The sequence below is a fragment of the Lepisosteus oculatus genome, chromosome 3 (genome assembly GCF_040954835.1).
Source record: "Lepisosteus oculatus isolate fLepOcu1 chromosome 3, fLepOcu1.hap2, whole genome shotgun sequence".
Lineage (NCBI taxonomy): Eukaryota > Metazoa > Chordata > Actinopteri > Semionotiformes > Lepisosteidae > Lepisosteus > Lepisosteus oculatus.
The window spans coordinates 55,799,145-55,813,852 of NC_090698.1; the positions used below are offsets into that span (position 1 = coordinate 55,799,145).

At 36.8% G+C, this 14,708-nt stretch overlaps 1 protein-coding gene across 13 annotated transcripts in view; it reads left to right on the forward strand.

Moving 5' to 3' along the window:
* Positions 1-1,480: 1,480 nt before the first annotated feature.
* Positions 1,481-14,708, forward strand: part of ppip5k2 (diphosphoinositol pentakisphosphate kinase 2) — a 48,842-nt gene continuing 35,614 nt past the window's right edge. For 4 of the 13 annotated variants that reach the window (XM_015366935.2, XM_015366953.2, XM_015366961.2 and 1 more), the window contains exons 1-4: positions 1,485-1,791; positions 10,738-11,190; positions 11,923-12,118; positions 13,037-13,127. In XM_015366935.2, coding sequence (XP_015222421.2) covers positions 11,026-11,190; positions 11,923-12,118; positions 13,037-13,127 — 452 coding nt within the window. In that variant the 5' untranslated portion in view covers positions 1,485-1,791; positions 10,738-11,025. Of the gene's footprint in view, positions 1,792-10,737; positions 11,191-11,922; positions 12,119-13,036; positions 13,128-14,708 lie in introns of all 13 variants that reach the window. The other 9 variants (XM_015366926.2, XM_015366944.2, XM_015366968.2 and 6 more) reach the window with 5 other exon arrangements.

The following is a 14,708-nucleotide window of genomic DNA, read 5'->3' on the forward strand; positions in this document are numbered from 1 at the left end:
ATCCCTCCTCCTAAAAAATGAATACTTTTTTGTGCCTTCTCATACTGCAGTTGCCAGTTCTCATGTAATGAAATCTAAACTGCCAAAATACTATGCAATATGTGGGACTACAGCCAGGTATCCTAACAGCAATTCCTTTGAGAGCTCACTGCATTAGTAACACTGACCAAGATGTGTGTGCATATGTACATACATGTGTGTGGGTGTTTATTTCTATTGAAATCAACCAGCTTGTTTAAAGATGTTTAATCACAAAAACTGTTTGTTTTCACAGTTCGGAATTTAAGAACAATGGAATGCTAACAGACATGTGATTGTAACAGGACTGAAAATGTGTTTGCATTAATTTAGTTTGTACGAGGGACACCGTGGCACTGAGTCTGCTACATGATGTAACAAGGCACCTTGTCAAAACCCCTCCTCTAACAACCTGCCTCCACAGGGTCACCCCTTATTTTTAGAGCATCCTGGGGTTGATGCAATGGGACTTCTGGTAGGAGCAGATGCCAAATTCCAACTACTAGAGACAGGACCTTTATTGCCTCCAAGGAGCAGCCCATGTGTTGTCTTACACAGATCTTAAACATGACAATGTCTCTAGACCCAAAGTCTCATTATCCCAAGCATTTTTTCTTCCTTTAAAATACCAGTCCTTTAAAATACCTTAAACATTTTTTGTGTTGTCTCCTTTTATTCACAATTAATGAAGACTGAAATAATGCATGGGTAATAAATTCAAGTACTGTAGGTAGCTGCATCAGCATGCATAGGCTGCAAAGGAATAAGTAAAGGTTTATCCAGTATTGAAAAGAAAAGAAAATGTTCTTTTATTCTGTGATACCTACTTTTTCTTAATACTTTTTTCTTACATTTTCAGAACAGTCTAAGAAAACATTTTACAAATTATAAATAAAAGTATGTGCTTTAAACCTCTAAGGCGTTGTGTCAAAACGCCAGGTCTGTACAATAGTAGGAAAATTCTGTATTTTTTTTTTTACTTCTAAAAATTGCAACTTGAGAAGGTCAAAGAATGTTGAAAATAATAATGAAAAGTAAATTTCATACTTTTGCTAGAATTGCTGTTTTTAATTAGAGAGAATAAACATTGTTATTATCTAATAATATCACAAGCAAATTGTTATTTCGGGTTTATATATTTGATAGGATTATTTATTAATTCTACTTTAAATATGTTGTACTGTACTTCAGATACTGTACCAGAACTGTACCAAAAACTACAGATCATTCAGAATTCTGTAAAATACGGTATATTATTGTAATTAAAAAAAACTTTTTTAATCCACATCTATATTAGAAGGAATGTTATGTAACAACACATTTTCAAGGCACCTTTGATCAAGAAAACGCTCTTTCACTCCAGTCTGTAATGCAGAGAACAGCCCGGCTTTCTGACCTACCAGATGGCCTTCTCCCGCCCCTCCGTGACGACATATCCCGAATGACGCTGCCTTGTCCTGCCGCTGCGGGTGCTCTATGCTGGTGCAGGGAAGGTGGAAGAATCTGGCTTCGTGTGAAGCATGAAGAGAAGTCGCAGATGGAGGCTGGAAGAGGGTGAATGTTAGGTCGGAGATCTCTTCAACCCATACCTCAGCGTCTGCTGCAGATCTTTGACAGAGCCTGGCTTCACTGCTGAACAAGAGCTGCTTCCTTGGAGGGTGGGGGCGAAGAGTTGTGTTCTGCAGCAACCGGGGTTAAGCAGGGGTTAACCGGAATATGCTGTAAGCACAGTGGACAGAAGGCATTGACCGGGAAGATGGTTCAGAAGTTAAGGTAAGAGCCGCACACAAATTATTTCGGGAGGTATCTGCATTGTCACGACGTTGGGGCTTGACTGCAGCATTGCGTGCGACCACAGCCATGTGCGAGGTGTAGCCACGAAAACTGACAGGAAGTGTGAATGTAGTAGCATCAGTCAGAAAAACAGTCGGCTAGCCCAGTGCTCCAGGTGATGCTGCTTCAGTTGTGAGAAAACGGAGCCGAAAGACGTTAAACCGGTACAACCGTGTTTATGTGTTTTAAAAAATATATACAGGCAATGACACGGTGAACTTAAGTCCCCCTGTGCTTCAGTTTCCGCGCCCTCTTTATAGGCATTAACCAGCCGTGTACTGTAAATGAGGGGAAGTGTCTGTCACAAGGTTTTGATTCAGTTCTGTTATCTGTTTTGAATGGTACTGATGTTCATGCCCTTTTGCAGAACTGCCGGGTAAGGACATACGGTGACGCTCTGTGGCGAAACGACACTTGCTGTCCTAAAAATGTATTGTCCAATTATAACAGATATAACCCCGTGTTTACGGTATGTTCTCACTGAAAGAACACCGCATCCGCCTAACCACTGTATGACACACACACACACGTGTCTGAAGGAGAGTGTTGTTTGGACCCAAAGATAAGTTAAAGCTGTAACTTATCTCTGCCTTAATTACAGGAGGAAGGGCGTGTAAAGGGAGACATTCCTACAGTAAACCATTCAATATACAATATACTGTACTGTACAGTACATGTGATCATTAATGGTTTTTTTCTTTTTTTTTTTCGTGTCAGGTCCATTTTCTGTATTGTGCTGTGTAGCAACCTTACGAAAAGCCAACCTTGGTTGGGAAAATGTAGTAGTTTCACAGAGAGAGACAAGAGAATTGGCAATAATTGTCCTAATGTTTATAACACACAACTAACAATTTTCTGGATATTTTAAACCTGTCCAGAAAAGACAGGGGTGTTTATACACATTATTATAGCTGTTGTTGCTAAAGCTCTGTTACTGATCTATATTAGAACCCCCCTCCCCTGGCCATGTGCTTGAGTTTGCATTTATTGTAGAAAGGACTACATTATAACACCTTTCACCTGGTGTAATTCTCAGAGACGTCTGTTTGATGATGAACCTTTATTACATATCGTTAGGCTGCTTGAACTTTAAGACTCAATCAGATGTTTACGTATTGGCCATACAAAATGGGTATATTCTGGGATGATTGTATAACACAAGAAGTGGGGAGATTTGGATGTTCCTTTTACAGAATGAATAAATATTAAACTCATAAGGGATGTCGGGATCTGAAACTGAAATAGTAGATGTACAGTAACTAAGGACTGCTTTCTTACACAGTTTGTTAGTTCTTCAGTATATATAAATTAAGAAAACAGGCGAGAGAACCCTTTACACAACAAATAATATCTTTTGAATTATATATTTAAACTTCATAGGAACAAGTAATAGGTTTATTCCATGCTGAAAAGAGAAGAAAGAAGAAAAAACAACGTGTTGGACGTGGTGCCTTCTTCAGGTGTTCTTTCTTCCCTTTTCAGCATGGAATAAACCTTTACTTGTTCCTTTGCAGCCTACACATGCTGACGCAGCTACCCACCTGAACTATATTTAAACTCTACAGGTAGAGTCCAAGGGTTTGCATTTTCAGGAATACGATACAGAAATGAGAATCAAAAAGGATTAAGAAAGACTTGGAATCTTTAAAGAATGGATGTTCAGTTTAAAGATGTTCTGCTTGAAGCACAGGACAGATTCCTCTCAGCAAATCAAAGGCTAGATAGCAGTTAAATGGTTTAATAAATCAATTAGACAGAGACATGAGGTCATGATTGGAAACATTTAGACAATGAATAGGCAATTGCTGACTTTCTAAACCAATATTTCACACAGGTGTTTATTATATTAGCCTAAAAGAGGCATGTGTGTTAAGGAGTACTTTAAGCAGACAAATCTCCATGCTCTCATGGCATTATTCCCAATTGTTAAAGACACAAGAGATGTTATTCATAGACCATTAGTTCCAACTAAAAATCTGTTCCAACAGTCATACGGTATCTGAAGTTTCCCATGTTATTATAGGTATCATGTGTTTCATCAGCAGTTATCCAATTGAGTATTTTGATTACTGGAAAATATACAAATCATGGTGTGAAACTTTATAAAATTGGCCTTGTTTAGCCTAACATGTTAAGCAACGTATTTGATTCTTTTACAAAAAAACGCTGTTCAGAATTTAAGGTAGTGTACTTAAAACCCACAACGAGACCCTAGATAAATAGATACTATTTTCACTAAAACACCGTCTTGTTTTTTTTCCCTAAATTCATCTGAACTTAATTTCCATTCATGGTCTTATTTCTTTGGTCACCATGCAGCGGCTAGTTGTTCAGTGTTTTACGTTTTTGATCGGGATATGGAAGTGCATTTAAAACCAAGAACAGGAGGAACTTCTTTACCCAAAGTGAGAATATGGAACAACCTAAACTACAGTAGCCATGTTGCTGAAGCCAATATTCTGGCATTCTCCAGGAAATGGCAGGATGAGATCCATGATCAAATTTGCTGTTAAATGCCAAATGGGAAAGATGTTAGAAAAAGGCGTAATGATTCTTATTCTCTCCCAAAGATTTGAATTCTTCTCAATACCTGGCAAAAGCATTGGAGCACTTTTAACCTTTCAAATGGACTTTTTTGTTTAGTTCAACAATGTTTCTGCTTGATTTTAGAGTCTTTTTGTGTTGTACAGTTCTCAAAGCTTGTCATATTCTTGCAAATGTTGTTCTACAATTGTATTTATTGCAGTGGCACTACATCGGCTTCTGCACTTGACAGGTGTCTATCTGTTATTAAGATGTAGCTGCCACAGAACATTTCTAAACAAAACTGTTTAGCACATACAGTAACTCTCTTCTTATAAAACTACACTGGCTACCTGTGAAAATTAGAGTGATATTTAATGTACTCTTTCTCATGCATAAACTACGGAATGACCTAGCCCCAGACTATTTTAAGTTGCAACAGTATAGTCCAACTCTTAATCTGAGATCTGATTATTGAAGTCTTTATCTTAGCCCAGACTCCACACAGTAGGTAATAAATCCTTCTGGTTTGTAGCAAAAGATCAGTGGAACTCTGCTCAGATCCATTTAAAGGCTATCCACATTCCCCTCAAGTCCCCTCTTTTACTTGTAGCTATTGATGCTTTTTTTTAGTTTTATTCTTTGATTTTTCTGGGCCCGTTTGCCTGTTTTTGTAATGCGTATAACCCATATAAATTTGTAATGCCTTTTTACAGTGCTCTGAGATTCTTGAAAAACTCTTATAAATATTGAATCAGTTCCTGCCCAGATTTAATTTAAACCCTTTTTTACAACATAGTAATTGCATCCACTACATGTTCTGCTGGCTCTCTTTGCTTTCCTAATTAGAAAAGAAATAGTAAACATCTGAGCCTTAATTCACATCTTTTTTTTTTATAGGCTGAATTTTCACATTTAGTACCTTCTATTGTGCATAGATTATAAATGCATATAAGGGAACACAACCACCTGAAATGTTAGTAGTGATAAGCTGAACATTTTGTTGCAAGGTCTCACTTTTTATTCTGTCACAGGCTCCTCGGGTGTTCACATTTAAACAGAGTCGAAATATTTATTATTTATGTATTTATTTTCAGTTTGAAATTAATAAATGTGTCCTGCACTTCTACTAGAGAGCCGCTATGTAGTAGGTTAGCCATTGAACCACTGATTTCTGAAGACCTGGGACAGGATTACTTTTTGATGGTTAAAAAGGTGATTTTTTTTTAACTTTAGCTATTTATGGATAATTTCAGACCAAATTCTGTAGACCATTCAGTCTCAAGGCTGAGGTCCCTGAGTTAAAATCACTTGCTCAACTGATCAATAGTTTACAATTATTTAAAATATAAGAAATAGCTGTTTCAGGTGATTTATAAAAACTAACGGAATTTGGGGCTCCCCAGTATTGGGATTTGAGACCTTTGTCATACACATTTAAAAAAAGTCAGAAACTTTTATCCTTTTGGATGTTTTTCTGCAACAGTGTTTTGACTGATAATATTTGGCTTTCTGGTATAGTTGTCCTATACTGTACCTTGCAGAAAGTTCTTACTTTTTTTTGTTGCTCATTACGTTGCTGTTACTGTTGTCATTATAGGATAGGATAGGATCACTGTATTAGCCACATACCATTTCTTGCATTAGGAATTTGTCTTTCGCATACCCCAGCTTGCTCTCCATGAGACACTAAGACACACAGACAGGGAGAGGAGACAGGGAGAGGAGCTTGGGGTCAGAGCACAGGGTCAGCCATTGTACAGCGCCCCTGGAGCAGCTGGGGTTAAGGGCCTTGCTCAGGGGCCCAACAGAGTAGGATTCCTCTGGTGGCCACAGGATTTGAACCGGCAACCTTCCAGCCACGGGCGCAGATCCTTAGCCATAGAGCCGCCACTCTGCCCGTTATCAGAGTGCCATCAGCCAGTTGGCTGCTGTTTTTCCAACTTGAATTTCAATGATCCAGGAACACAAAGGACATCAGTATCACTGATAAGACTGGGCTGTTGTCATCAAAACAGGCTGCCTCATATTTTCAGTGACATTCCTTGTTGTCTTTGATATTTAATGAAATAAGGGTTATGGGAACCTGTTATTATTAGAAATGTATTAGCATAGCAAAGAATAGTGGTCAAAAAGCACTGCATGGTATTGTACTCAATGCCCTGGATAAGAAAGCTAAATTTGTGTTCTGTTTTTAAAGAAGTAATTATCACTCTGTTCCCATTTATCATCCTGTTCAAATCTTGGGCACAATATGCAGCGTACTATTAGTGTCATTTTTCTTTACTGTCAAGAGGATGACTAACATTCTGTTTGAAATGTTCACCTGAGTGGTTCATTTGCATGACAAGCAAAGCCTATCATAATCACTGAACCGTTCGTACTGCAGCGCATCACCTTTCCACCTGCTGTTAGAGCCCAGCTCAACTGGAACTGCGTTGTTCATCCTTCACTGGTGTGTTATATTGTGTATTTTTGACACACTGAGCTCTTTGAGCCACTGTGCTTTCCTCGCTATGAGAAATCCGGATTACAGAAAAGATTGCATAGTAATCTTAATTAAAATTCTAAGGTGTTCATCCCATGGTAGAAATATACTGCTTTTCAAATACTAATAAATGTGTGAAATAATGTTAATATACTGTACTTTTTAAATATATTTTTAATATTTTCTTGATTTATTTTGCAATAATGTTAGTCTGGTTTTATGCACAAGATAGGGCATAGTATTTGTTCAGTTGTTGAATAAAATAGAATGATCTAGTATCCTAAACACAACACAACTTATTGGCTATTAACACAACTTGATTGTATTACCCTTACACTGACATTTTAAGAAACATTTTAATGAAGTGGGACATGTTATTGAATGAAAAAAATTTCAACGATAAAGAAAAGAAAGCAAGTGTAGCTGGTAAGTGGTTTAAACTCTGACTTTGCTTTGTGATGAATGCGATTACTGGATACATACTGTATGATCCATTATTGCATCTGATACTGCTTTGAAGTTTAGACATTAAGAAAATACGTTTTTTTTAGCCAGTGCTACAGTATGTTTATAGGCAGCATTCCTACAGCAGCCCCTAGCTCCTAGTTAGCAGAGACTTCATGATAAACTACCATTTTTTCTGTAGCTTGATTTTTATTCTTATTTTCATAAGGAAGTGCAATAGAAAAAAAAAGCATTAAGCTGTGATGAACCAAGGTGTTATTAGGGCAGGGAAAGAGAGAATAACTGAGAGATGAGAAAGTTTCATTCAAACTGAAATGGAGCTGTGCTTTCCTGTTATATTGACAAGGTGCTAAGAAAACATTGATTGTGGAGGCCCAGAAGCTGGAGGAGCTGAACAATTTGGACCTTTTCCAGCTGTGTTCTGTTCTTAGCGATACAGCTATATCAAAAGCTGTATTGTATGTGAACATTAAATTATTGTTAGTCTTTAAATTACCTTTCCTATGAATGTTTCTAGTGAGATAACTAGCTTATGGCCAGTCTTGCTGATGATTTTGTTATCAGTCAGAACTACAGCAAGGTTTTCAGAAATAATGTGTGAGATTGTTACCCTGTAATTTGGTAAATTTACCTCAGTTTTTTCCAGTCCTTGTTCTGAAGTAGCCCTGCGTCTTCGATTCACAGTAGAATCTACACTTGTAGCTCAGGTGGGTAGCTGCATCAGCATGCCTCGGCTGCAAAGGAACAAGTAATAGGTTTATTCCATGCTGAAAATAGAAGAAAGAAAACACAAAGTTTCGCCCGTGGAGCCTTCTTCAGGTGTCGATCTACAATAAAGAATCTACTGTACACTTTATAAGTCCGGCTCTTCAAATGCTTCTTTTTCAGTTTCAGTAGAATGAGGTTAGAAATTAGCAGGAAACCTCTGCCATATCGTGAGTGTCTACTCTCCTCTTGTGCAGCACTCAAAAGTTATTATGAGGGTGTTCAACAGTGCCATTCCCACCTGTGACTGCATATCATTAATTGATAAACATGAACAGTTGTTTCTGAAGATAGAAGATAGATCTGATTACATAATTTGTTAAAAAAAAGATGAGGCAAATACCAGATACGTTTTGAGACTGAGTGTAGAAAACAGAAAGAATCTGGTTAATTAAAATTTAATTTGATTAGAGGTTCAATAAGCTTGATTAATAACGAACGCAGTTGGAAGGAAATCATGAAGAAAGATTGGTACTCCATGACCAGAACTGGGAACCACTGGACTATTTTTCCTGTGCCTGATAAATTCCTTTATAGATGGTATGTGTTCTGTCATACTATAGGCCTGTGTTTTTAAAGACGTGGATTCATTTAATGACTGAAGCATGAAGAAGCCAAAAATGTTTGTGAAAGAATTCATTTCCTCTGGAAGATTTATATCACAATATGGTATAACTTCAAGATAACCCATTTGATATGGTTTTAATTGTTGAGATTACACTGGGATCCACTGCCTCCTTTCCAAAATGGCAGAACAAAAATGACCACTTGGTTTGATGGCATGTCTCGGATTATGCGATTTCCCAAGATGTCTGAAGTTGTGGTGTTGACCTGTATTTGACATACACGTAGTAGAATCAGTCTTTCATTTAAAAGAAGGGTTGGGGGCATCTTTTCACTGCAAAGAAAACAGACATTCTGTTTGAGAGATTTATCATTTCCTTTACATTCCTCCCAACTATCAAGAAAAAAAAAACACCTGTGAGTTTAAATTCTCAGCTTTTTCATGTTACCTTTTGAAAATCGTTTTATATTTCCTTTGGGAATTTTTTTAAATGTATAATTACTAAAGAAGTAATTAATGACTAACATTTATTTTCTTTAACACAAACTGTAGAGTTTATCTTTGAGTAACAGATACAGATCTATGAATTGGAAGGATCACAAAAACAAGGGGACCTGTCTTAATTATATATAAATATACCCTCACACATTGATGTTTTTTTTATGTTGGTAAAGTTATGGATTATTTTTTTCTGATGTTTTGAAATTCATTTTTGGTGAGATATTACAACTATGGTACACATCTGCAATGAAGAGATTAAGAAGTAACTGCTTTTGGTTTACTACCTCTTATATTAAGCCTTTTGAGTTAAAATTTTAAAGGAAATCTATTGGGCAACAAGGATGTTCAACTTGTAATTTTTCTAATAACTAGCAAGAGTTTTTAAGTTACTTTTTTATAGTACCAATATCACCTGATCTCTGCAAATTACTTGTCTACCATATTTCGAGACAAGGTGATTGTCATGACATGGATGGAATCTTTTTAATCACTGAATATATAATTCGTTAAATTAAATTGCTTTTAACCTTGACTTAAGGATCAGGATCTGCATTCAGAATTTTCTGTGCATCTGTGTTAATTTATTTTGCAATCATTCTTGAACTTAATGTTTGAACCTCTGTATGAATCACACTGCTTGCGTGTCTGTGCACATTCGTCTGCTGATGTAATCTCAAACGAGCCAAGTAATATTTATTTTATGGAGTGCTTTGTTATTTGGAAAAAAATATCCCAGTGAATTTAAATAAATGTATCCTGTTAATTAGAGCTGTTTGCTTTTATTCATAACTATAATGTGAAATAAACGCTTATGTATTTGTATATAACAAATGGAAACTTTAAACCTTTTGTTGTTCTCTGAATAATCCCTCTCTTTTGTAATTTGTGCTTTATAAATAGAATTACAAAATCTAGGAAGCAATGAATATTACACAATAAATATTTCTTAATCTGGAAGAAAACATCAGTTTTGGTCTAATGGTTTTAAATCCCTAAATCTGCTTGTCTGGACTCTATGAACTCTAATGTCAGTTTTTCTAATACAGAATGTGGGTTTTTAATTTCCTGTATGTGTTTCAGCTCAAAGAATGACCTTTGGATCAGTTCCAGCTCTTTTATAATCAGTGGATAGCACATAACAGTTTAAAATCTGAAAGAGTTTGTCACATTTTTACCTCACAAAACTAATTTCCTCTCGACTGCTTTTTTCATTCATCCTCCAAAATAAAATGTTCTCATTGAAAATCAATTGATTTTGTGCGTATGAAGAGGAAAAAGTGCACCGGTTGAAATACTAATTGTTTCTAAACCTGTTGTCAGAACCTATTCTTAGTACCAAATACTGTAGGCGACTTGGCTATTAAATAATTTAATTATTCCTTTCAAGGGGTATATGCTATAAATGGATGTCAGGCACCATCTAACCTGTTGTTTTTTGACATTTGCTGATTTACCTGTGATTAACATTTCTTTTTCTCTGTCAAATTATAAAGACTTCAACAAGCCTTTGTGATTTCAGTTGTCTTTGCACCGTTTCATTTTTGCTGTGTAGAAACACTGAAGTCATTTTTCATTTTAGGAGACAGCATCCTTCTCATTGAGAAACTGGAGAAGATAACCCATGGCCAGTCCAAGAGGTAGTAAAGCTGATCCCTGTCTGCCTACAAAAATGTGCCAGGGATAAACGCATTTCCCCCAGTATTGCTCTAATCTGCTGCTGTCAGCTGGCTAAGCCTGGCTTGTAACAGCCAGTGAACAGGAAGCAAAGGAGAGCCCATTTTGTTGGCTTACTGTGGTGGTGGAAGGGGCAGTGCCGGCTTGGATTGGGGCACTCTTCCCTGCCACAGGTCCTGGCACTTGAGTGGTCATGTCTGTGGGAGAGGCAGAAGCTGACCACCCACGGTTCTTTGTTGGCGGTGAAGATGGTGAAGGAGACGAGCTGCTGGACTCGGGGAGAGTTATGGGCTATGACTGCCTGTATGAAAATGTGGAAGAGGAGGAAGAAGGTGATGAGGATGAAGAATATGACTCTGTAAGTTCACTATGACTGTGCTTTCTTAATGATGGCCAAGTAATTTCCTTTTTAGAACATTATGTTTTGTTATACACACCTGTAGTAGACTGTTGTGTTTTCTGTCTCAGCTCACAGCTGAAACCTATAACCACACTTAGGGGAAATGAGGCCCTGCTGATAACCAATTATTTTTTTCCACTCAAAAACCAGACTGTTACTTTTTCCATTATGTTTTATATACTCCTAATGTATAGGTTATTTACATAACCTTCACATTCACATAAGCATGGGTTCTCCATATACCAACTGCAATCCTGCCACTCACTAGGAAGAAGTGAGTCAGTAAGCATTACATTTCTAAACGTGGTTTGATGATCAATATTTGTTTTAGTGTTAATTATGAATTAGTGATTAATATGGTTTCAAAGGGGGGATGCCAATCCTTTTTTGCTGTGACTGTACAAGTAATTAAAGTAACATATTTCTGGCAGCCTGATCTTGCAGTTATTCTTAGGTGTACAGAGAGAGACAACTGAAGAAATGCATCAGCAGTTTTATAATCTGCTCAAATTCCTACATGAAATGCAAAAAAAGTGGAAAACGTTGTTGACACTGGGAAAAAAAGGTCCAGAAGTAATTAAATTTCATTGACAGCACTTATTAACTCAAGGTAAAGATGTAATGAATGATGTTTGAACAAAAATTTCTTTATCTCTGTGATTATTAACATTGCCATGTTTTGTTTTGTAGCCCCCCGAACGACAGATAGTTGTAGGAATCTGTGCCATGTCAAAGAAATCAAAATCTAAACCTATGAAGGAAATATTGGAGCGCCTCTGCTTGTTCAAATACATAACTGTTGTGATATTTGAAGAAGATGTAATACTAAACGAGCCTGTCGAGAACTGGCCTCTTTGTGACTGTCTTATTTCCTTCCACTCCAAAGGTAAGAAGACTTCCATTCTCTTTGCATTACAACATCATTTTATAATCTTGGATCTAAATTAAATCTAGCCGTTTAGAGAAGGCAGTTTCCCAGAGCCTTTATACCACTGCCAATAATAATATTGAAAGAACTGATAAGAAGGTTAAATAAAATTCACCTTGGAAAGCTTTTTAGTAATATACAGCAGTCTAGAAAATATTTCTGTCGGGTTTTATGAAATGTAATTCACAGAAATAACCTTACTGAAACCCATCCCATTATTTACTGTGTCAGAAGGATACTTTGTTTATGCTAGATTTTTTGACTGCCTTTAAACCTGCTCTGAACAAATTCAGATGATGAAATTGACTTGCACAAATTGATTCTAAAAAGTCTGTTTGAATATTCATAACCTAAAGTACTGTCCTTGTTTTCATAACATAATCCCTGATATGTTTTGTTCCTGCAACTAGGTCAGGCTGGAAATACCATTATTTTTGTTTTAGTCTGGTAATGCTCTTCACATCAAAAACGTCTAATGGAGTTACTGTTCCCTGTAATATTCTTTCATTTATGACCATTAAAATTTGTATCCTGGAAATCCTTCTATAGATTTAGCCTTAATGAAGATTCGTTTCACAATCTCATTAAACATTAGGGTTTTGACAAGTTTCAAAATTATTCATTTCAAATTGTGACTTAATATCATTGTCACCTTTTCAGATGACAATTTAAAAATGCAACTACTATCACCAAATAAAGAGATATGTCTTTTTACAGAAATCAAGCTTTTTCCTCTTTATCCTCAATATTTTATGATCCATCTGGGAAGAAATCTATTAATGTGAATGTTATGTAATGTTTTAACTCAGTCAGTGCCAAATTAATTATTTTGTCCACACATACGGCCAGGTTTTTACTGAAGGTTTTTTCCTCCAGGGTTCCCTTTGGATAAAGCAGTGGCTTATGAAAAACTCAGGAAACCATTTGTTATCAACGATCTGGATATGCAGTATCATATTCAGGACAGGTAAGAAATGACACTATAAAAGCTGTGTCAAGACCTGAAACTGGTTAGGAATGTCACTGTAAAGCCAACAATATTCTGTGTCTGAGATGGGAGTCATTGGGCATGCATTAACGGTAATCCAACCCCTAAACAAACTGACCTGTATGGGTGAGTGGCAAGAATGAAACTGTTACTGCAAACGTCTGCTTAATTCTGAAATGTTTTTTTTGAATGTCAGACTAGACGACATTTGGACTTTTTGATCTAATTGCCAAGTGTTACATCTTGCATACTGTAAGTCCAACACAATCCATCACCCACACAACACTATCCCAGCTGTCAAGCATGATGGTGGCATCATCTTGCTATAGGGATGCTTCTCACTGTCCTTCCAACAGTTGCTCTTCTACAAGCATCTGCTCAAGATGGCATAGTACCCATGTACTGGACAATTGCTAATGTATTGCCCACCCTTAAGATGAGTGACAAAACTGAACAACATACCTATAGACCTTTTACATTTGACTTCCATTACATATCTCTTTATGGAAAACAGTTTTGATTTGAACTAGAGGTTCACCTGTGTTGAAATATAATCCTAAAGAATAGTCAGCATGGATTTAGAAAAGGTAGCTCTATCCAAATCAATAAAAATGAGTTGAGCAACAACAGTAATGGGTATATACAAAGTGACTTTTATGGTGCAAAGGAACAAGTAAAGGTTTATCCAAAAGAGAAGAAAATAAACACATTTCAGCTGTGGAGCCTTCTTCGGATGTGAGAGAGAGGACAGTCAGATGCTAATAAAGCATGGGAGAACAGGAGGCGGGAGCTTGAAGGCATTTGCACATTTTGAGTGCTTCTCTTCTGCTCCCGCCTCCTCTCCACTCCTACACACGCTGACGCAGCTACAGTACCTACTGTACTTCAGCCTTTATTGTGTACTTATAATTGTGAAAGCTTTGGATCAAATTCCTCATAAAAGATTAATTCTTAAATTGCAGGTCGTTACCATGCAAGGAAAGGTGAGAGTACAGGGAAGGGGTGAAACCTCAAAAGGACATGATGTAACTGTCGGACGACGGCTCTGTTTGATGTCCATCAGTCTAGGTTCTAGTACAGGAAGTGAACTAGTCACGTTTCTAAAAGACACCAAATTGAAGAATAAGCATAAGCAAAATTGTAGAAGCTGCAAATGAAATTCGAAAGGTTTTAGATTAAATTCTAGACTAGTGAAGATAATGTTTAATGTAGACATGCAAGATTTTGCATGCAGGTAGCAAAACAAACTATAAATAATAAACTAAGGAATACTGAGAAAAAGACGTGTTTGTTGACAGATTGAACCTCTGTGTTTGGCCTTTACCAATCATGGCCTCCTAATAATCCCAATCTATGAATTAGCTTCATCACTCTGTTCTCCACCCCACTGATAGCTGATGTGTGGGGAGCGTACTTTTTTCTGTCTGAAATTTGAAATGGTGTGAAATCTAGGTCAAACGTAAATTCACGGTGCTATATTTAAATAAGCTAAATGAAGCCATCATAATTACAGCAAACAAGGTGTTATTTTCTTTCTTACATTTTTAGTCGCATCTTACA